At 54.6% G+C, this 19178-nt stretch overlaps 8 protein-coding genes across 8 annotated transcripts; 6 read left to right on the top strand and 2 right to left on the bottom strand.

Annotated features, from left to right (window-relative positions):
* Positions 1-1604: 1604 nt before the first annotated feature.
* QC762_123190 (uncharacterized protein) lies at positions 1605-3073 on the top strand (the record flags this gene model as incomplete). Its single annotated transcript, XM_062886736.1, has 3 exons — positions 1605-1786; positions 1854-2104; positions 2155-3073. Exons 1-3 carry the CDS (start codon positions 1700-1702, stop codon positions 3071-3073), a joined length of 1257 nt encoding a protein of 418 aa, XP_062749881.1. The 5' UTR covers positions 1605-1699.
* A 146-nt stretch (positions 3074-3219) lies between these two features.
* Positions 3220-4758, top strand: QC762_123200 (uncharacterized protein; the record flags this gene model as incomplete). Its single annotated transcript, XM_062886737.1, has 1 exon — positions 3220-4758. The coding sequence occupies one exon, from the start codon at positions 3220-3222 to the stop codon at positions 4756-4758; it is 1539 nt and encodes a 512-aa protein (XP_062749882.1).
* A 442-nt stretch (positions 4759-5200) lies between these two features.
* RPS17B (40S ribosomal protein S17.e.B) lies at positions 5201-5842 on the top strand (the record flags this gene model as incomplete). The annotated part of the gene is made up of 3 exons (XM_062886738.1): positions 5201-5298; positions 5362-5611; positions 5671-5842. 3 exons carry the CDS (start codon positions 5201-5203, stop codon positions 5767-5769), a joined length of 447 nt encoding a protein of 148 aa, XP_062749883.1. The 3' UTR covers positions 5770-5842.
* Positions 5843-6344: 502 nt separating this feature from the next.
* QC762_123220 (uncharacterized protein) lies at positions 6345-7241 on the bottom strand (the record flags this gene model as incomplete). Its single annotated transcript, XM_062886739.1, has 1 exon — positions 6345-7241. The coding sequence occupies one exon, from the start codon at positions 7239-7241 to the stop codon at positions 6345-6347; it is 897 nt and encodes a 298-aa protein (XP_062749884.1).
* A 322-nt stretch (positions 7242-7563) lies between these two features.
* Positions 7564-11963, top strand: BBC1 (assembly of actin patch protein). Its single transcript, XM_062886740.1, has 3 exons — positions 7564-9865; positions 9914-9991; positions 10051-11963. Exons 1-3 carry the CDS (start codon positions 8152-8154, stop codon positions 11889-11891), a joined length of 3633 nt encoding a protein of 1210 aa, XP_062749885.1. The 5' UTR covers positions 7564-8151; the 3' UTR covers positions 11892-11963.
* Positions 11964-12355: 392 nt separating this feature from the next.
* QC762_123240 (uncharacterized protein) lies at positions 12356-15052 on the bottom strand. The gene is made up of 2 exons (XM_062886741.1): positions 14190-15052; positions 12356-14124 (listed from the first exon to the last, which is right to left on the bottom strand). Exons 1-2 carry the CDS (start codon positions 14520-14522, stop codon positions 12778-12780), a joined length of 1680 nt encoding a protein of 559 aa, XP_062749886.1. The 5' UTR covers positions 14523-15052; the 3' UTR covers positions 12356-12777.
* Positions 15053-15445: 393 nt separating this feature from the next.
* On the top strand, positions 15446-16744 carry SPO7 (Nem1-Spo7 phosphatase regulatory subunit; the record flags this gene model as incomplete). Its single annotated transcript, XM_062886742.1, has 1 exon — positions 15446-16744. The coding sequence occupies one exon, from the start codon at positions 15446-15448 to the stop codon at positions 16742-16744; it is 1299 nt and encodes a 432-aa protein (XP_062749887.1).
* Positions 16745-17582: 838 nt separating this feature from the next.
* On the top strand, positions 17583-18584 carry QC762_123260 (uncharacterized protein; the record flags this gene model as incomplete). The annotated part of the gene is made up of 1 exon (XM_062886743.1): positions 17583-18584. The coding sequence occupies one exon, from the start codon at positions 17583-17585 to the stop codon at positions 18582-18584; it is 1002 nt and encodes a 333-aa protein (XP_062749888.1).
* Between the last annotated feature and the right edge of the window lie 594 nt (positions 18585-19178).

Raw genomic sequence — 19178 nt, forward strand, 5'->3', positions numbered from 1 at the left:
CCTTGATGCTGTGGTTCAGAAGATGGTGGTCTATAGTATCAGCACAGGATATGGCGCAGGTGTGTGAAGCTTCCAGGTTGGGTTCGAAAACAGGCGTGTATGAATCAATCCAAAGCGGCCGGAGGGATGGCAACCTGGCTTGAGAAAAAGAACCGATTAAGTAGTACACAATTGGACTTGTCGAGATGTCGTGAAGGTATCTCAAAAAAACATGAGAGCGATGCGAATGAAAGAAATCGTGTCGGGGTATCCGCTTATAAGAACCTCAAATAGAAACGAACCACGAAACAAAAAATTGACGAGGCCAAGACACAGCTAAGCAATGACCAAATTGATGAACGGCTCTTTTGTGCCCGTGTTGTATTGTGTTGTCAGGTCAGAGCCGGTCAGGCTGGTCCCGAGGTCAAAACTGTGCTTCCAGTGGAGTATCCTTTTTCGTTGTCTAAAGTCCGTGGTCATTTGACAGCACTTTTTGACACTTGGATGAAGTCTGAGCACACACACACGACGCAAGCGCAAGGAATAGCCTAGAGTTTTATAGTTCTGATTACAATGCAAACAAGGGAAAGATTTGGCCAGGTCGGACAACCTGAGAAACAACCATTCCCAAGCTTTCCAGCTCCGATTTGATGTCATTATGCGCCGAGGCTGGCGCAGCAGAGTCGGTATCTCTGGGCAGCGCGGCTCGGATTTTGCTAGTGGTGAAGAACAGGGAAGGGCCAAGGGGTCATGGGTGCGGGAGCGCTTGTTCGACGATCTCCCTGAGTTGAACCGAAATTTTTTCTACATGGCGAAGGAAAAATGGACTCGGGATGCAACATTATAGCCGAAGTAGGAGGGAGTACAACAAAGAGGAATAGCCAGATATTGTTGGTGCCCGTCGCCGGCAATGCGTCCCGGGAGGAGAGAGAAATCGCCTGATTTTGGGCCAGAAGGATCTTTGACGTTGGTCATTTGGGACTTGGGCTCGGGTTGGGGTTAGCTGGGCAGAAGTGGGGCATCAATGGAGAAACCTGAGGGATCCAAACAATCTCCTGGAGTTCCAGGAAAGTTGCCATATCTTCAACTTGGCCAGAGTTAAACATCCAGTTCAAGCTTCGGGCGTGGTAGGTCATGTTATCTTCGGGTACTGCTAGGTTGCATCCGTGGTGTTCATTTGACATTTGTGCCTGTTGCCATAGCGGACCGCCCTCCAGAGAAGGAGACAAGGTGGTGAATAGACGATGAATGATAGTTGTGGCATATTGCTCAGTCATGCCATAAGGCTCCAAATTGCGTACCGATATGAGAAAACAAAAGCCACTGTTCCCTGGTTGCGAAATAGGAGGGATTTATGCCGATCTTGTGGGTTGCGGAAAGGTGCTGGTATCTTTTCTTGGACGTGGCCGTACTGATGGCTCTTGAATTCAAGACAGGAGATGCATCCATATGGGCCAAGATTACTGATAATCTAGACATATGTACATACGGCGATACGTCACAATCACAACAGCTTGGAAGGGTCCAAGAGACAGTCATGGTGGGGCATGGGTTGGAGATCAAATCGAGGGGTAGCCTTATGGATCCACCTTAACCGTTTGCTCCACTCGACTTTTGGAGAATTTCCAGGCTTGGCAGCGGGTTCAAAGAACGAGGGGCATTTTCACGAGCAACAGTCGACAACGGCTCACTTGGCTTTTGGTTGCGGTAACGAACAGGAATGTGGGCAACTGCAAGAAGAATGGCTTCTACGACCAGATCGGCATCCTCTGCCGCCCTCACTTTTGAGCTGGTGGGAAAGTGCTCTGTATGTGCAATCCCTCTCCTCTCCATGCTGCTAGACATGCCTGACAACTAATGCAGATATCTAACAGACAACCCGTGCCCGCGCATCCATCTTGACGCTGCCCCACGGTCAGGTCAACCTCCCAATTTTCATGCCTGTAGCCACGCAGGCTTCACTCAAAGGCCTTACCCCCGAACAACTCGAGGCAACTGGATGCCGTCTCTGCCTCAACAACACCTACCATCTCGGCCTGAAGCCTGGTCAGGAAGTCCTTGATGCTGTAGGAGGCGCGCACAAGTTTCAGGGATGGAATCACAATCTTCTTACTGATAGTGGCGGGTACGTGGCCAATTCTAGTCATGGGAAGCAAAATAGCTGAGATGTCAAAGGTTTCAGATGGTCTCGCTACTCAAGCTGGCCAACGTCACCGAGGAAGGTGTGCGCTTCCTCTCACCACACGACGGCAGCCCTATGCTCTTAACCCCCGAGCACTCGATGAGCCTCCAAAACTCGATCGGATCCGACATTATGATGCAGCTGGACGATGTCCTCGTCACTACACACCCAGACAAGGCGCGCATGAGAGAGGCGATGGAGCGCAGTGTACGTTGGCTCGACAGATGTATCGCTGCCCACAAATACCCAGAAAGGCAGAACCTGTTCTGCATCATTCAGGGTGGACTGGACCTGGAGATGCGCCGGGAATGCTGCCGCGAGATGGTCGCCCGTGACACACCCGGTATCGCCATTGGCGGACTGAGCGGAGGTGAAGCAAAGGATGACTTCTGCAAGGTGGTGGCCACTTGCACGGAGCAACTACCAGAACTCAAGCCGAGATACGTTATGGGAATTGGGTACCCAGAGGATCTTGTGGTCAGCGTGGCACTGGGAGCAGACATGTTCGACTGCGTGTGGCCCACACGCACTGCGCGGTTTGGGAATGCCATCACCAAGCATGGTGTACTCAACATGAAAAGAGAGATGTATGCCGTTGATTTCGGGCCCATCGAGGAGGGTTGTGGGTGTCAGTGCTGCAGGCCTGTCGGCCAAGAAGGGTCGCTGGGCATTACAAGGGCATTCATTCACCACAATGCCGCCAAAGAGACAGTTGCGGCGCACCTGCTGACACTACACAACGTGTGGTATCAGCTGGATCTGATGAGACAGGCCAGAGAGGCCATCATTGCTGACCAATTCCCGGCATTCGTCAAGAAGTTTTTTGTTGGACTGTACCCTGATGGACAGAGCTATCCATCGTGGGCAGTCAACGCATTGCGTGGTGTTGGCATCGAGTTGCTAGAGAGGTGATGTAAAGGTATAGACAAAAATGAATAGATGTACAAGATACCCAAGATATGTCTCTAAATCACTTTACATACTAGTAACTAGGTAATCAGGGGTAACTTTGCATGACAAAGGGTTAGGGTTGAAGAACTCGGCCTTGGCATGAACTGATGGCCAATGGGGCATCCATTCAACTTTTGGAGCTCGGGAATTTTTGCAGCTCAACTCGGCGGTTGAAGGAACGAAGCCCCGATCTCTCGCGGCCCCGACCCCGACCTCGACGACAGCCAGGAGAGCGCTTTCGGGCCAATCCAGCCACATTGACCATGGTTTCCAGGAGCGTGTCCCCGGGAGGCGCGCTTCTCCGGGCGTCGCGGATGTTCTCTATGCCGGCACCCCTCCCACCACCGGCGGCAGAAGCCGCTCAAGCAACCTTCAAGTCGCACTCCGATACAGCTACCTCGGCCTACCCAACGCACCAGGTCATCACAACCCTTAGTCACGCCCGCAAGGAGGGGGACTGGGGCTTGAAGCGTCCTCTCCCTCTTCGATCAACTACCAAGTCCTCGACTCCCATGCTCCGCATCAAGGGCATCGATACGATCGAGCAAATTACCGACTACGCCTCAGGCGCCGACCACGGCCTCACCCTTCTCAAGTTCCAAGAACTTGGTCTCCCGATCTCTACGCCCTCCTCGTTTGCAAGCTCGAGACACAGAACCGATGCCGCGACCAGGTCCGTTTTCGAGGACGACATCGATCGCACCGCCATCGCCCCGAAGGACCGTGCAAAGCTTGTCGACCAACGATGGAGGTTTTCTGGCCCATGGCTTGCCGGCATGTCGCCCGGCGACTTCAAGAAGTACTTGGCTGAGAGGGTTCGCCCCCGTCGCGCCGCCTTCCGTATGTTTCTGAAGGCCAAGATCGCCCGCGATCTCAACGAGACGGCCAGGTTGAAAGCCTTGGACAACGCAGAGACCGAGTATGACAAGGTCACCGTCGATTCTATTCTTGAGGATGACGTTACCGAGTACTTGCGGAATGTTCGGAACCAGAACGCAGTGCTGTATCAGCTGGTTGGGGAGTTCTTGGATCTCGCACCTCTGAAGCAACCGACGGAACTGACGACTGAGCAAATGTTGCATCCCCCACAACACACATATTCAACCCACGACACCAACAACCCATATGCCGAACATGGTCCTCCAAAGACCCACCCTTCCGCCGGTCTCTCGTACATCCGCACCGGTGCATACATGGACAACCACCCGCTGTACGGCCCGCAAAAGGAACATAAGCCGGTTGAAGCCAGAGTGCTCAGGCCGCGCAGCCAGCAGAGCTACAGCAGCGCCAAATTGGGTGTTGCTGGTTTCGTCACCGAGACCAGCGAGGGCGACAACGCTCACAATCAGAAGTCCGGGAAGTCGCCTCTTCGACATTTCGACCCTGATCTCAAGAACGGCGCCAAGGTTTACGTTCAGCCTGAAACGGCTTCCGTCAACTCAGATGGCAAGCTGCGGATCGTGCTCAAGGACTCAGTGGATGCCGAGGCTGAGCTGGTTGCCCGTGAGCTGATTGGTGATGGTGAGGGCATTTTTGGACAACAGCGGAAGGAGGTTGAGGTGGTCAGCCAGTCAACCATTCGCAAGTCCTACTCAACTAAGCTCTCGCAGGGTGCACAGGACTATGGTTTGAATTCGGAGAACTAGAGTCGATTGGGAGTGACTGGACTATCTTTCTGATAGCTCCATAATGTACAATATGTTCTTTGTAGAAATATATACCATGTGAGCCATTTCCCTTGTACTGATGTCTAAAGGCATTGTTTACTATTGTTGGCTCAAGTTTTTGGAGCGACTGTCATAGAGTGAATCTGGGAATGCCTCAGCCGCAGTTGCCCCACCTCAAGTGGCAGCCACAAAATAGTAAGCTTCACCAGCCCACCAGCCACACCCCAAAAGATTGGCATGCCCTAAGCGCACGCAACCCCCACAATTGCAGACCCACTCTGAAAAACCACCACAGGTTTGGCGAGCTCGACTGCGTGAATCCTCTTGCTTCTTCTTTTCTGTGTCCGAAACTCCAAGCGTCGCCCTCGGTAGGTCTTTTTTTCCCTTCACCAACAACCAACCACCACACCAAACCGTCAAAATGGGTCGCGTTCGTACCAAGACTGTCAAGAAGTCCGCCAAGGTCATCATTGAGCGGTACTACCCCAAGTTGACTCTCGACTTCGAGACCAACAAGCGGTATGTTTTTCTCCAACCTGGATTTTGGGCAGAGGGGAGACCCGACTGACTCTGAGGAAAAAGTGTGTGCGATGAGATCGCCATCATTGCCTCCAAGCGCCTCCGCAACAAGATTGCCGGCTACACCACCCACTTGATGAAGCGCATTCAGCGTGGCCCCGTCCGCGGTATCTCCTTCAAGCTTCAGGAGGAGGAGCGTGAGCGCAAGGATCAGTACGTTCCCGAGGTCTCCGCTCTCGACTTCACCCAGAACTCCGAGAGCGGCCAGCTCGATGTCGATACCGAGACCAAGGACCTCCTTAAGCACCTCGGCGTATGTGTTGCCCAGTGTCTGAAGGCCACGAGAGTGGAAAAACTGACAACAATTCACAGTTCGACGCCATCCCCGTCAACGTCATCCCCGTTACCCAGAACCCCGCTGTTGAGCGTGGCCCCCGCCGCTTCGGTGGTGACCGCCCCCGCCGCGACTAAATTGTTTCTTCGAAAGAGGGGACATTTTAGGACCACCAACAGAAAACGACGCTTGACGACTTCGATCACGATACCCTTTTATGACGGTCAACAAAAGTTGGGAAAGGAGTATGAAGATCTCTTCATCACATGGGAATCATCATGCTGCGGCGTTGGGCCAATACTGACGGCGCTGGGTCGTGGTCGGTCGGAAAGGGAAAAACAAACACGGCATGCGATAGCTTTGAAGAATAAAGCAATCTGTTGCCCCACCCATTTAGGTGTCGCTGAGTCCTGCAGGTAATGCTGAGGATGACGCTCGACTGCCAGACTACGCTTCTCCTTTATGGTGATGCGGATGGGATTTGTTGTGTGAGACGGCTGGGTCCCGCCTCGTTGGGGAGCCCATGTCTGCCCAGGTGATAAATGCTGTGACTTTGATCTGTCATGTGAATCCTCCAGATGTTGTAAACTCAAGGTAGGTTTTATTTCCAAGGTCCGACAATCGTAAACCGGGTATCATAAACTATCAAAACGCCACTTGTTATGCAACCCCAATGCTGTCTGTTTGCTTGTCCCTTTTACCAAAGATAGAATCAAGGCCTCCCATAGTTGAGGCTCTCAATACGAATAGAAGGAATAAAATCATCGTCATCATCATCTTCGCCTTCACCGCCAGTGTTGTTTGGTTTCTTGCCCTTGCTGCCAATCTTGTATCCTTCCACCATGAGATGGGCATCGCTCTCGCCTCCCTGGGCGCTCGTGAAGGTGGGAGCTGTGGGCGGCTGGGTGATCTCCTTCTCCCCAATCGTGACCTCGACTTTATCGACGCCCATCCCATTCCTCTCGACGGCTAGTTTGCCCGCTTGCTTCTTTTTTTCGTGGGCTTCATCTCCCTTCTTATCCCTCTCGTCACCGGCCCCATCGAGCGAGAGCCCCTCCACGGCCTTTTCCACCTCCTTTACACCCGGTTCCTCGTCCTCCCTCAGCCGAATCTTGACCTTCATCTCCCCCTTTTCTCCTGCCCACTCGTACGAAGGATGCTCGAGCTGAACATGGATGTACATACCCTTTAGCGCGCACTCATCGCTGCACCACTTGTTCAGGTCCTCCGTTTTCGCCACGCCTGACCGCCGGATTTTGACCTTGCCGGGAAAGTTGCGACGGGGTTTGGAGCAGAGGGCGTAGCCGCATGTGTTGAGGCAGTTCCGTTCGTCTACGAGATCGAGGTACTCTGAGGGGGAGAAGTTGGGGAGGTGGGAGAGAAGGAGGGAGATGTCGGATTGGGAAGGGGGTTGGGAGGAGGGGAAGGCGGCGGAGAGGAGCTCGAAGGTTTCGATGGGGATGGGGGGTTTGAGCTCTGTTTTGGAGAGGGTGAGGAGTTGGGCTGCTTGGGCGCGGGTTAGGCCTGTGAGTTCGAGGGCCGAGGGGGCGTCGGGGGTGGGTGGTGGGTTTTTGAGGATGGATTTAGGAGGGTTGGGGGTGGACGCCATGGAGGTGATGGCTTGGGGGTTTGGTGATGTTGTTGGAGATAAAGGAGGTTATCGTTAGGAGAGGTGACGTTGATAAAGAGTAGTAGTTTAGCCGATCGACAGGCGGTAGGTACCTTGTGTTTGCTGCTGGCGCAAATGTCGTTGTTGATGGGCATGTGAAACAAAAGATGCCAAGCTAGAGATATCAGAAAGTTACAAATGCGATGGAGGGGCGATGCCTGCCGGACAGAGGGGACACTTGCCAGCTGCCAAGCAGCTTGGAGCTTCCGAGGTGAGGCGTTGATCCACCTCGTCATTTCACTGAGGGGTCATCTCCAAGCAACACAGCGACAACAGGACATGAGATAACTGCCCAAGCCACCTCCTGACTGCAACACTCCCAACTCCGGTTGAATTGCTGCCTGGTGAGGTGTCCAAATCAAAAAGACAGATTTGAAACACGTAGACTATAGCAACAAACGCAAGGTGTGGTAGCCTCTTATGCGCTGACGTTGAGGATCAGATGTGCGCCTTAAGCCAACACTTTTAGCCACACTGCAGAACAAGCTGAGGCGTCCGACGTCCGGCTTGCAAGGGGTGACCAAGCAAGGACCGCCCTTCCATGACCACCAGCTGTTGGAGATCGAGCGGTTCTTCTCTCGCACTCCGCCTTCAGCATTACGTTTACACAGCAGGTCCTACGACCTCACTTGCACTTGGCGTGTGTTTACATTGAAAAGTCCTCGAAGTCCAGCCCACGAAGAGAAGCGGACCGAAAGCCAACCCCGCCCCGCATCTGCCGAGCCAGCGAGCGACGTTTAATAGCTTGCCTGCCTCTGACGACAAGCCCAAAGCACGCAACACAACGCTGCAGACATCAACAGTAGCTACCTTGCCGTTCACTTACTCCGAGGCCTCGAGCCGCGTCATCATGTCGTTCAAGGTCAAGGCCTTGTACGAATACAACTCGGGCCACGAAGATGACCTCATTTTCAGCGTCGGCCAGATCATAACTGTGACCGACGAGGAAGATGCCGATTGGTATGCGGGGGAGTACGTCGACGAGGCCGGCAACAAGCAAGAGGGTATTTTCCCCAGGAATTTCGTCGAAAAGTATGAGCCTGCAGCACCTCCTCGTCCGGCGACACGGCCCCAGTCCAAAAGGGAACATAAACCCGCCGCCGAAGCTCCGATTCCAGCCCCGGAATCTCCGAAGCACGAAGTTGCTCCGGAGCCTGAACCTGAGCCCTTGAGATCTCCCTCGCCCGAGCCGACGATTTCCTCTCCTCCGCCAGCACCTGCGGCTGTTCCGGTGCCAATTCAATCTGCCCAAGCTCCCGCCTCCCCTCCGGCTCCCGCACCCGCCCCTGTTCCAGTGGCCGCGCCCGCACCTCCTGTTCCTCAGCCCACTGAGGCGCCGTCTGCCGCAAAGTCGCCCCCTGCGCCCAAGCCTGCTGCCGTTGTCTCCAAACCCAGTGCAGGACCTCCACCTGTCTCTGATAAGCCAACCGGAAATTCTTTCAAGGATCGTCTTGCTCTTTTCAACAAGGCAGCTGCAGCCCCCCCCGCCCCCTTCAAGCCTAGCGGGCTGAGCTCAGGAGGCGGCTCGAGCTTCATCAAGAAGCCGTTTGTTGCCCCCCCTCCTAGCAGGCACGCCTATATTCCACCGGTCACCCAGGCCCCTGTTGCTAAAGTATATCGTCGTGATGAGGATCCGGAGGTCAAGGAGCAAGAAGCCGAAACGCTGGAGAATGCTGGAAAAGCGGGACTTGTTGGTAATACGGCCCCAACCTCATCAAGGAATGAGGGTGAAGCCGCTGATGATGAACCCAAGCCCATGAGCTTGAAGGAGCGCCTCGCTCTTCTCCAAAAGCAGCAAATGGAGACTGCGGCTCGTCATGCCGAGGCTGCTGCCAAGAAGGAGAAGCCCAAGAAACCAGTGAAGAAACGTTTGGATAGCCACGATGCCACTGCCGCCGAAGGTGAAGCTACTGCTCCTGTTCCACCCCCTCTGGAGCGTCGCGATACCGAAGACACCACAGGCCGCGGCTCTCTAGATGAATCTCACCCACCTCGAATCCCGCACCCTGGGCGTCGCAGATCTTCAAGAGGAGTCGAACCGAATGATGGTAATGAGGCTGATATGTCTGGGGCTGGCGAGACCACCGAGGGTCTGGAGGAGCTCACCGAAAAGGAGGAAAATGACGTTAGACCAAAGCATGTTGCTACTGCCGCGAAACAAGACGATGATGAACAGGCTGATAAGGAAGATGAAGAGGAAGAAGAAGAGGAGGAGGAGGATATCGACCCAGAGGTTCGGCGCAAGGAGGAACTGCGCGCAAGAATGGCCAAGATGTCAGGCGGTATGGGCATGCCGGGTATGGGCATCCCTGGGCTGTTTGGTGCCCCGGCACCTATGATGCCCAAGAAGAAGAAGGCCGCCCCTGAGAAGCACATTGAGGAGCATGAGGAGCCGGTCTCGCCTACTGCCCGCGCGCCCCCCGTTCCTATGCCCGGCATTCCTTTGCCTGGGCTCTCGCGCCCACCGCCGCCTCCCGAGCGAAAACAGTCTGCTGCCGAAGAGGTGGAAGATGACGAGGACGAGGCCCAGCTGCAGACTCCCCATCAGGAAGCTGCGCCAGCCCGTATGTTGTTTGTCGAGCACCATCTCAACAAAGCTAACACAGGTGTAGAAACGCCCAACGAACATAGCGCACCCCCCCCTATTCCTGGCGGGAGATCAGCTCCCCCCCCTGTTCCTTCTCTGGACTGTAAGTATAGTGATGCCCATCGTTTTGCACTGTGGAGTGTCATTATTAACCTCGCAAAGCACGTCCGCCACCACCACCGCCAACTGCGTCGGCGATTAAGTCCCCTAGTGAAGGGTCGGTGTCTGACGACGAGCTCTCCGAAAGGCCCAATGATGAATCCGATACACCAAAACCTGATGTAGCCCATGCGACTAGAGCTCCTCCTCCCCCGCCACCTGGGGCTGGCGGTCCTCCACCACTGCCACCTACATCACCCCGGGCTGCCCCCCGTCGGTCTCATGATGAGAGCCCTCCAACTTCACCATCGGCACCTGCTATCCCCAGGCGCGACAGCAGGGCACCGCCTCCAATCCCTGGCGCCGCCCCTCCACTCCCCACACAGAGCAGACCCCCTCCTCCGCCTCCCACAGCCGCTCCCCCGCTGCGTAGGGATTCAACGGCTGACACCCGGCCGCCCCCAATTCCCGGCGCACCACCAAGGGACGAGGACAGTGGTGACGAAGAAGAGATCACCGAATATGAGGGCGATTACGACACCGACATCGCGTCGTCGGTTCCTCACAAAGATGCGCTCAAGGCCCATCAGCGGGAGTCGAGTTTCGAGGATATCGGACCGAGATCGCCAACGAGTGAGGCGCCCCCGCTTCCTCCCACAGCGGCCCCGAGAGCAGGGCCTCCTCCAATTCCTAGTCAGCCTCCCCCTCCACCAAGTGCGCCAGCGCCCTCGCGCAAGTCTGTAGATGCGCCCCGCACAGCCCCCCCTCCCCCTCCCCCGCCGAAAGAGGCGCCGCCTGCTCACTACGATGATGATGAGTACGATCCATACAACTATAGTTCGTCTTCTCAGGCAGCTCCAGCTGTTCCGTCATTCCCGATGCCCTCTCCGCATGTCAGGCAGAACGAGGAGACATCGGCGCATGAGACCCTCCAGTTTTCCCCGCCACCTCCTCCCCCTCAGAACCTGAGGTCGCCTATCCCCCCTCCTATTTCCTCACCGCCAAACCGAGCTCCTCCGCCGAGAAAGTCGCTGGATGTCCCCCGTGGTAGCGGTGGAAGACGTTCGGTCGATGTTACTCGGCCTTCCATGGAGTCTGGGTTTGTTGCTAATGACATTGATCTAGCCAACCAGTCAGGATGGTGGCTGCAGCCCAACGGCCTGCCTTCGCAGCTCCACGGCCGCAAGGATATCTTCTTCGAGTCTGAAGAATCAACCTCCTCTGATCCCCACCAGGGCGGCAAGACAATTGTGACTCGGGATATCTATGTGTTGTTCCAGGACTACTCCCAGACCGTTATCACCGTTCGTTTCAACCCCCAGGACCCCTCCGATGTCCAGCTCGACCAACGTCACGAGGCCCCACCACGAGCCTTGCGTCAGGACCAGCTTGAGGAAAGCTACGAGCGGTTTGGTCGTGCCATCGGCGAGGCCGTCCACAAGCTGAAGGACACCGTTGTAGGCGATGGGACTCCACAAGGACTCATTCACGAGCTGCTGCGTCCCCACAAGGACGCTCTTCACCCTGTCGGCACGCGTGCCTATGGCGCCCTGGTGTACAGCAACCTTGCCAACGCCAGCACAAGCCAGAACGACGAGATCCGCCCCGGCGACATCATCAGCATCCGCAACGCCAAGTTCCAAGGCAAGCACGGCGCCATGCACGCCAAGTACAGTGTCGAGGTAGGCAAACCTGACCACGTCGCTGTCGTGGGCGAATGGGATGGCACCAAGAAGAAGGTCAGGGCTTGGGAGCAGGGCCGTGAGAACAAGAAGGTCAAGCTGGAAAGTTTCAAGCTTGACGACCTGAGGAGTGGTGAGGTCAAGATTTGGAGGGTGATGCCTAGGAGCTGGATTGGATGGGAGGGTGGCGATAATGGTGGAGGAGCAACCGGCGGGAATTAGGAGACGCTGTTGGGCTTGGAAGTTGCCCAGCTTGCTGGGTGGGAAGGAGTGAGGATGGTGGGTGTGTTGGTAAGGGTTGTAGATTCGTTTTGAAGAGTTGTTGTCGTCGTAAAGAGTAGTACTGGGTGGAAGTGTGGGTGTGTGTGTGTGTGTGAGAGAGAGAGAGAGAGAGATAGAGAGAGACGGAAGACCATTGGCAAAGAGAACGGGAGGGAACAGTATCGTATTGAAGATTTTTTTGTTACACTTTGTTTATCAAGTTAAAAATTATTATTGTGTTTGTTTTTTAATTACGCTGCATTTTTTACACCGCTTTGCTGTTATCATTCCCGGCGGTGATGCTCGAACTTGCGATGCGTGGATGTATAACTTGTAGCAGATCGTTCAACATAAGACGGGGCCTCGAAATGCAGTCAGTTTCCACGTTGACCAAGAATCAGCGCAGGTAACTAACCGTGGCATGTTGAGCAAGTAGCAATGTCTTTCCAATAACCAACTGTAGGTAGTTTGTAATTTTGTTGGCTACAGCTGCCAAAACCAATGAGAACACTACCTTATATATAGATGCCCCAAAATTACTATATCCATCTCATCATAGACGCCCATACAAAACACCCAGTTGGTTTTACTCTAATTCCAACCTGACCAACCTGCCAGAAACCTCATCCCTGTCTACTACCATAACCTCCCCTCATCATCCTCATATAGAACCATCCTTGTCTGTCTGCACCATCCTGACCGCTATCCCTCCCTATGCTGCTAATACTCCCAAAATACAACCCATCCCATGCCCTTGGTCCCTCCTCAAACAGTAAAACGCCGCTACCATGCATCCCCTTAGTCTTCCATAAGCACACCATCCTCTAGTTTATACCCACCCCACCCCCTAATTCCTTCTCCTCTGATTCACCATCATCGTCTCCTTCAACTCCCTCCTCACAACCTCATTAAACTCCTCGGGGTTATCCACATAAAGATGATGCCCCGCCTTCCTCACCACAACAACCTTTACACTCCCATTCTCCTTCTCCGCTCCCCCTTCCTCTAGCAATTCTTTCTCTATTCTCTTTTTGATCTTTTCTTGGGCGGCATACCCCCCAGCAACATCCATCCAGTCGTTTTCTCCGTACATGAACACAATCGGGAAACCGTGCTCTTGTACTTCTGGGGTGGTTTCAGTCTTGGGGGAGATGACCTGCCGGCCGACGTCCTGAATGCGGTTGATGACTGGTGATCTGGCATACGCCCCCGGAGCGAGGAGATACGGCAGGGCATACTCGCCCGACCCACGCTGGCGGAACAGAGCATAAGAGTAATCGTGCAGTGCTTGCTTTTCAGGCGAGGGCAGGTGGTTGAACCGGCGGGCTGTCCACCCCGAGACGAACCGGGGACCCAACGGCCCGGCAAAGCGGACGATGCTAAACGGGGAGACGTTTGCGTCCCAGAGCCAGACCAGCCACCCTGGAAGGGGTCGCTTGGGGGGCGTGGTGGAGGTGTTGGGCTGGGAAGCGACGGATTCCTTGTCGCTGGCTTTCGCGTTGACATACTCGGCGTTTTGGCCAGCGGGGGTTTGGTGGACGATGCTTTCCTGGTCCTGGGTGAACTCGGCTGCCATGGTGGAGGTTTCGGGCTCGGGCATGTCGGCGTTGACTGCCCAGGGATCCTCCGGGATCCCCACCGGAGACACCAAAATCAGTTTGTTGAGGTGGCCGGGGTACTTGAGGGCGTAAGAAACGGCGAGGTAGCCGCCCATTGAATGGCCCATCAATGTGAACTTTTCGAGCTTGCGAATCTTGCGCCATTCTTCGAGCGCGTCAATGAACCAACTCTCGGCCTCGGCGATTTTCTCTTTTTGTGTTTTGGCGTGGACCTTGAACGGCGGGCGGGAGGAGTTGCCCATCCCTAGCATATCCAGCGCGTATAATTTCCAACCAGGTAATCTGGTGAGGGGTTCAAAGTTCTTGTAGAAAAAACCCAGCCCGGCGCCGTATCCGTGCAGCATGACGAGGGTGTTGTCCACATCTTCGCCCTCTCTTTCGATTGAGAACTCATTCAGGGCACGGTTCTTCCCCGACAGCTGCACCATTGATGATCGCCAGACTCGCTGGCCGAAAGGATCGGTGTTGGCGAGATCTAGAAGGCGCGCGCCGACACTTGGGCCGGTGGCTTCGCGAACGTGAGGAATAAATGAGAGTACATTCTGTTCGGCTTGTCGCGATGATAGGCTAGTCCACTGCATGCTCGTCAGCCACTTGTCCACTGATGCGCCGTGTTGGCTGCTGGAGCGGGAATACACACCCATTGATGCGCCGCCTCCTTGTAACCTAGGGGAAATGCCATCATTCTGGGCGTGTGTTTTCTCGGTGCACCTTCAGCGTGGTGCTGAGGGTGATATTGATGCGACGGGTTCTTTTTGCGGTGCGTAGGGAAAAGGAGAGGTTGTGTTGTAGGTGGCGGGATCGAGGAAGAAGTATCCGTAGAGGCAGAGACCGATTCGGTGGACATTCGGCTGCTCGACTCCTTTGAGGGGCTTGCTGTTCCAGTCTTTTCTGAGGGCGGACCGGCAAACACGGACGAGGCGAGCTTAGGAATACGCAGCAAAAGACTTGTAGGGTTAGTAGACTTGAGCATGGTGACGGTTGGAGGAGCGCGTCGGGACAGCGCCCCTTATACAATGCTCCTGCATTTGTGTCGGGATGGCGTGTCCGGTGCAGACAAGTGCGGGATAGAAGAGGTGTAAATTCCGCTTCCTCCGACAGCGAATTCCCCAGTCAACCAGACCGCTTGCTCAACAATGTCCAGCGATCGGATTTTACGTCGCTCCGCTACCCGATCATGGGAACATGGGGGGAAGGCCAAGCAGTGGCAGGCTGGGAGCTCAATGGTAATGCGGGCGAGTGGTCCCCTGTTTTTGCCGCTAACCATTCTCCCAAAAGTACCCGAACGATGACGTTGCAAGCCGAGACTGGAGACTGCCTGGGGACAGACCCCTGTGAGAATCGAGAATCGAGAGCGAGCGGCCAGCCAAAAGGAAGAATTCCGGGTCCAACCGAGGGTGAGAAGCTCAACACCGCCCCAGTCTTTTTCCAACAACCCTCAAGTTTGCTGTTGTACCTAACCGGCCACCAGCCTGACGAATAACGCGACCAGATAGATATGCATCCATGACATTGAACGACTCGGCGATATACAAACTCCGGCATAACTGCGCAATTTGAATTAGGTGCATCTGCACTGCGACGGCCCTCTGACGCGGTTGGGGCTCTCTACCTATCTATCAACAGCTGACCGCTGGCTGGTTGACTGCGCATAGGGATAAGCTCAGCCAGCCCCTTGCCTACCACCCCCCCTTACCTTAGGTAACCTAGAGAAATTCCAGATTCTCAACGACCACCAACAAGCGCCACGCGCCCGCCGCGTGCAAACAACACTGATTGAACCGAAATCCTAACGAACACGCAATCCTCACCTTCGGAGTTCGATTCCCGACTCCGTCTCCCTCCGGTCCGCTCCCCGCCCTTCCCCCCCATCCGGCGGCCGGAACGAATTAGACCATGGCCGATACCCTTGACTCCATTGTCAAAGGCGCCCCCCTCTCCTCTGCGGCCGGCCTCACCTCCCGCAATGACCTCTCCAAAACAAGCGGTGTTACTGCCGAACCGGGCCCAGGAGGCGCAGATGAGAAGTCATCGTCGCCAACGGGAGATCCCCTCTCCCACACGCCGTCCTCCCCATCCATGATCTACCTCAACCTTTTGATACTAGAAGCCTCCCTGCGCGTGCAGTATCTCGAGCTCCGCGCCCGGCGCCGGCATCACACTTTCTTTCTCTCGCTGCTCACGATATGGACGGCTGGGTTTGGGTACGCACTCTTTCTGGCACCAAGAGAAGACGGCTCGGGCGTGGGCGGGTCGGTATACTGGATGGTGGAAACAACAGAAAGGATGTGCTTCCTAGGTGGCGTCATGACCGGACTGCTCGTCTGGCTGACTGGGATCTGGGAAAGGGGCGTGAGGTGGCCGAGAAGGTGGTTTACGGTCAGCAACAGGGGGCTGAGGGGGTTCAACTGTAAGTTGGTGGTTATGAAAAGGCCGTGGTGGAAGGAGGCGCTGAGCACAATTGGCTGGTTTTTGACGTATGGTGTGTTTTCGAACAATGGGAGTTCTTACCGGTTTGTGGACCCGACCGTGTTGAGGGAAGTGGATAGGGAGTTGAATTTGAGCAAGGACTCGCATCCAAGTGTACATGTCACAAATTGGGATGAGGAAAAGGGGGGGCATGAAGAGGACCTGGCGCCGGGTGGGGATTATGTCAAGCTTCTGCTGCTGGCGAAGCCGTTCTCGCCCAGCTTCCGGGAGAACTGGGAGTTGTACAGGGCGGAGTACTGGGAAAGGGAGAACGAAAGGCGTGCTTTGTTGAGGGTGAAGCTTAAGGAGAGGGACCTCAGGCTGCGAAGGGAACACGGGGGTTGGCTTTGGTGGCTTCCCTGGCGCAAGGTGGTGGACAAACCGTCGCAGCACCATCCCGAGAAGGTAGCCCATCATCCACACCACCCTCGCCATGCGGCAGTATTGGGTGAACACAAGCGGACGAGGAGCGGGAGTGGCACCATGAGAAGAGGAAGCATGAACCTGGGAACACCAGGATCGCGAAGCACGACACCGACGCTCGAGGTTGACGACCAATATCTCGGTGTCGCACGAAAGGCAAGCACATCTTCTACGGCGTCTGAAAAGAAGCGAAAGAAGCTAGGCTCGGCCAGCAAAACACGACCTCGTGTGGAATCGAGGTCGGTGACGCCCGAAATAACGTCACCCTTGGCCAAAGAGTCGACGCCGACGAAAAGAGTATAGATCATGTCGGTCAAGTTTCTGAGAAGAGTTTTTGGGCTTGAAATGCTGCTTCTAGCGCCTGGCTGCATTGCACACAGATAGACCTGCTTGGTTGAGCCGAGCATGCTTTCGTTACTACCCTGAATGCAATGCCCTGAGGCGGTGCCCATGTTGTCGATGTTTTTACTTGGTTGTCCAACGAAGTACGATGCAAGGTACCAGCTGAAAAGCTCTAATTCAACTCCTCCATAAGATTTGGGTATGACTCTCGACTCCTCAACTGAACAGCACATCCTGGGTGGATTTAATGAAGATGAGCATTCTTTTAGGTGGTTCTCTCTATATCGAGTTGGAGACGTTATCCTTTTATGTAAGACGGTGCATCAAAGCTCCCAACTTCTTTCACTGCGCCCCTTGTGGTATAAAGTCTCTGGACTGGCTAAGCTGCAGGTGACATGCCGCCGCCCCACACTGCTGCCTGCCACTCAAGTGTTCCCTTGCGGCAGGTTAGGTCTGCATCTCACTTGAGTCGAGAGCCACAAGCATAGCGGACGTTCATCTCACCAATTCACACCGTCGACTTCAGTAATCCTCTACCAGGAGATTTTTTTTGGGCTCACTATATACCTACGTGGCGCGACACCATCATATCCCATAGCCTGGCAGCTCTCTCTGCCAAAAGACACACCAGCAGCCTTGGTGAGCTCATATTAAAGTCGGCCAGCGGAGTGCCTTGTCAAGATTTCACTTCCAGAACCCCAAGCCTTCAGTCAAACTCTTCTGCTTTGAATTCGCATTATCTGATTTGAGACCTCTCGTTGCGATCTCGTAAGGAATCAACACACAACAACCTATTGAAATGGACATGGAACGGGAAAAATCGCCCATCGCCGAAGGAGTGGTCCGCTCGGCACAAACCATGCGTCGCGCCCCTGAACCCCCATATATTCATATTCCCGTTCTCCCAGGACGGTCCGGCAACCCAACTCTGTCCATCGACCCTTTCTCGGATTTAAACAATTCCTCTGGTGCAGGTGATTACACAGAGGAGGAGCTCCGGGAGCTGTTTAGTCACCTCGACACCGAGCGAGCTATCGATCCGTCTCTCCATTGGCAGTACGCCCACCGCCGGCTGGCTCAGCCCATCCTCAATTTTCTTTACCTCGGTCCCGCCAGCAGCGTCAAAGATCATGACTTTCTTCGAGAGAAAGGGATAACGCTCATCTTTGGCGTCGCGGACGCTCGGTACAAGGGGATTCTTCGAAGCATCCAGCGCGCCGCTGAAGAAGTAGGGATAGCGGCTGACAGTGTTGACGTTCCTCACATGCAGAGCATGATCGGACTATTCGGGCAAGCTGCCCAAAAAATCAATGCTCACCTCATCGCTGCCGCGCGCTCTGATCCCACTGGTCAAAGGAAAGGCAAGGTCTTGGTGGTGTGTGAGACGGGAAACGACCGCTCTGCCGTTTTTGTGACGGCATACCTGATGAGTATGTTTGGACTTGATCTTGTCCAGGCGGTTCACTTTGTCGTGCTGCAGCGGTTTTGCGTGTCACTTACAGATGATGACAAGACGGTACTGCAGACGTATCAGGATATCCTGAAGGCGAAAAGAGATGTGACGAGGAGTCGGGGTCAGCCACAGGATGGTAGCCAGGGGCAGGAAAATCTCAGGAGCATGATCAAGAGGAGGTTGTCCAGGGCGACATCCTCCGTTCAGCCACAGCAGGGGCAGGGATCAACAGAGGATGTGTTCATGGAGGTTGATGGAGATTATAGTGACGATTTGGAAAGATTCAGAGGTGGGGATGAGGCCGGGCAGAGGAGAGATTTTGCGCCGTTTGTGTCACGGGAGGTGTAGGAGCCTTCACATAGGTCCTATTCCAAAGACAGGGTGGAGTTGTGGCACGCAGGGAGAATGCAGTGTTTTTACGCCGGCGGCCGCGAGAGAGGAGAGAAACGTGTGTAATTAATTTTGCTTACGGAGCATCGCTTTGAAGGAGTTGACAGATTCCTGGGACATGTGGGAAAACGGAAGGATAGGTCACGCGGTTCGGTTGAGTTCAGTTCAGTTATATACCCCCCTTACTCTTTGCGCACATGCACAGCAGAAGTGTGTTGCCGCAGATTGGTTAGCTAATGGCTAGATAGTAATGGACGCATAACTTGATGCTGAAACTGTCAATGCCAACTGTAAAAATCAACTACCTTGGTAAGACATGCCCTCTGTTGAGGACAATCCTTCTGGTAAAGTACAGCTCTAAATAAAACTGATGACAAGGCTGATTTCAAGACAACCCTACGTCATACCATTGCCCTCCGATGTCGCCAGCCCTTCTTCATCATTCTCCCAAGAGCAGAAATGAGATGCTCAGGTCAAGGGATTAAGATCCCACACACCAGACACACCTCCGAAATATCACATGTTGCTCAGCTTCTTATGCAGCACGTTTTA

The sequence above is a fragment of the Podospora pseudocomata genome (genome assembly GCF_035222375.1).
Source record: "Podospora pseudocomata strain CBS 415.72m chromosome 1 map unlocalized CBS415.72m_1, whole genome shotgun sequence".
NCBI classification, from domain to species: Eukaryota; Fungi; Ascomycota; class Sordariomycetes; order Sordariales; family Podosporaceae; genus Podospora; species Podospora pseudocomata.

Excerpts from the sequence above, each read along its gene's own strand:
- BBC1 (XM_062886740.1), top strand. The coding sequence starts at position 8,152 with ATGTCGTTCAAGGTCAAGGCCTTGTACGAATACAACTCGGGCCACGAA. Across the intron at positions 9,866-9,913 it reads TCAGGAAGCTGCGCCAGCCC|AAACGCCCAACGAACATAGC; the intron begins GTATGTTGTTTG and ends ACACAGGTGTAG. Across the intron at positions 9,992-10,050 it reads CCCTGTTCCTTCTCTGGACT|CACGTCCGCCACCACCACCG; the intron begins GTAAGTATAGTG and ends AACCTCGCAAAG.
- QC762_123240 (XM_062886741.1), bottom strand. The coding sequence starts at position 14,522 with ATGCTCAAGTCTACTAACCCTACAAGTCTTTTGCTGCGTATTCCTAAG. Across the intron at positions 14,125-14,189 it reads AGGAGGCGGCGCATCAATGG|TGGACTAGCCTATCATCGCG; the intron begins GTGTGTATTCCC and ends ACGAGCATGCAG.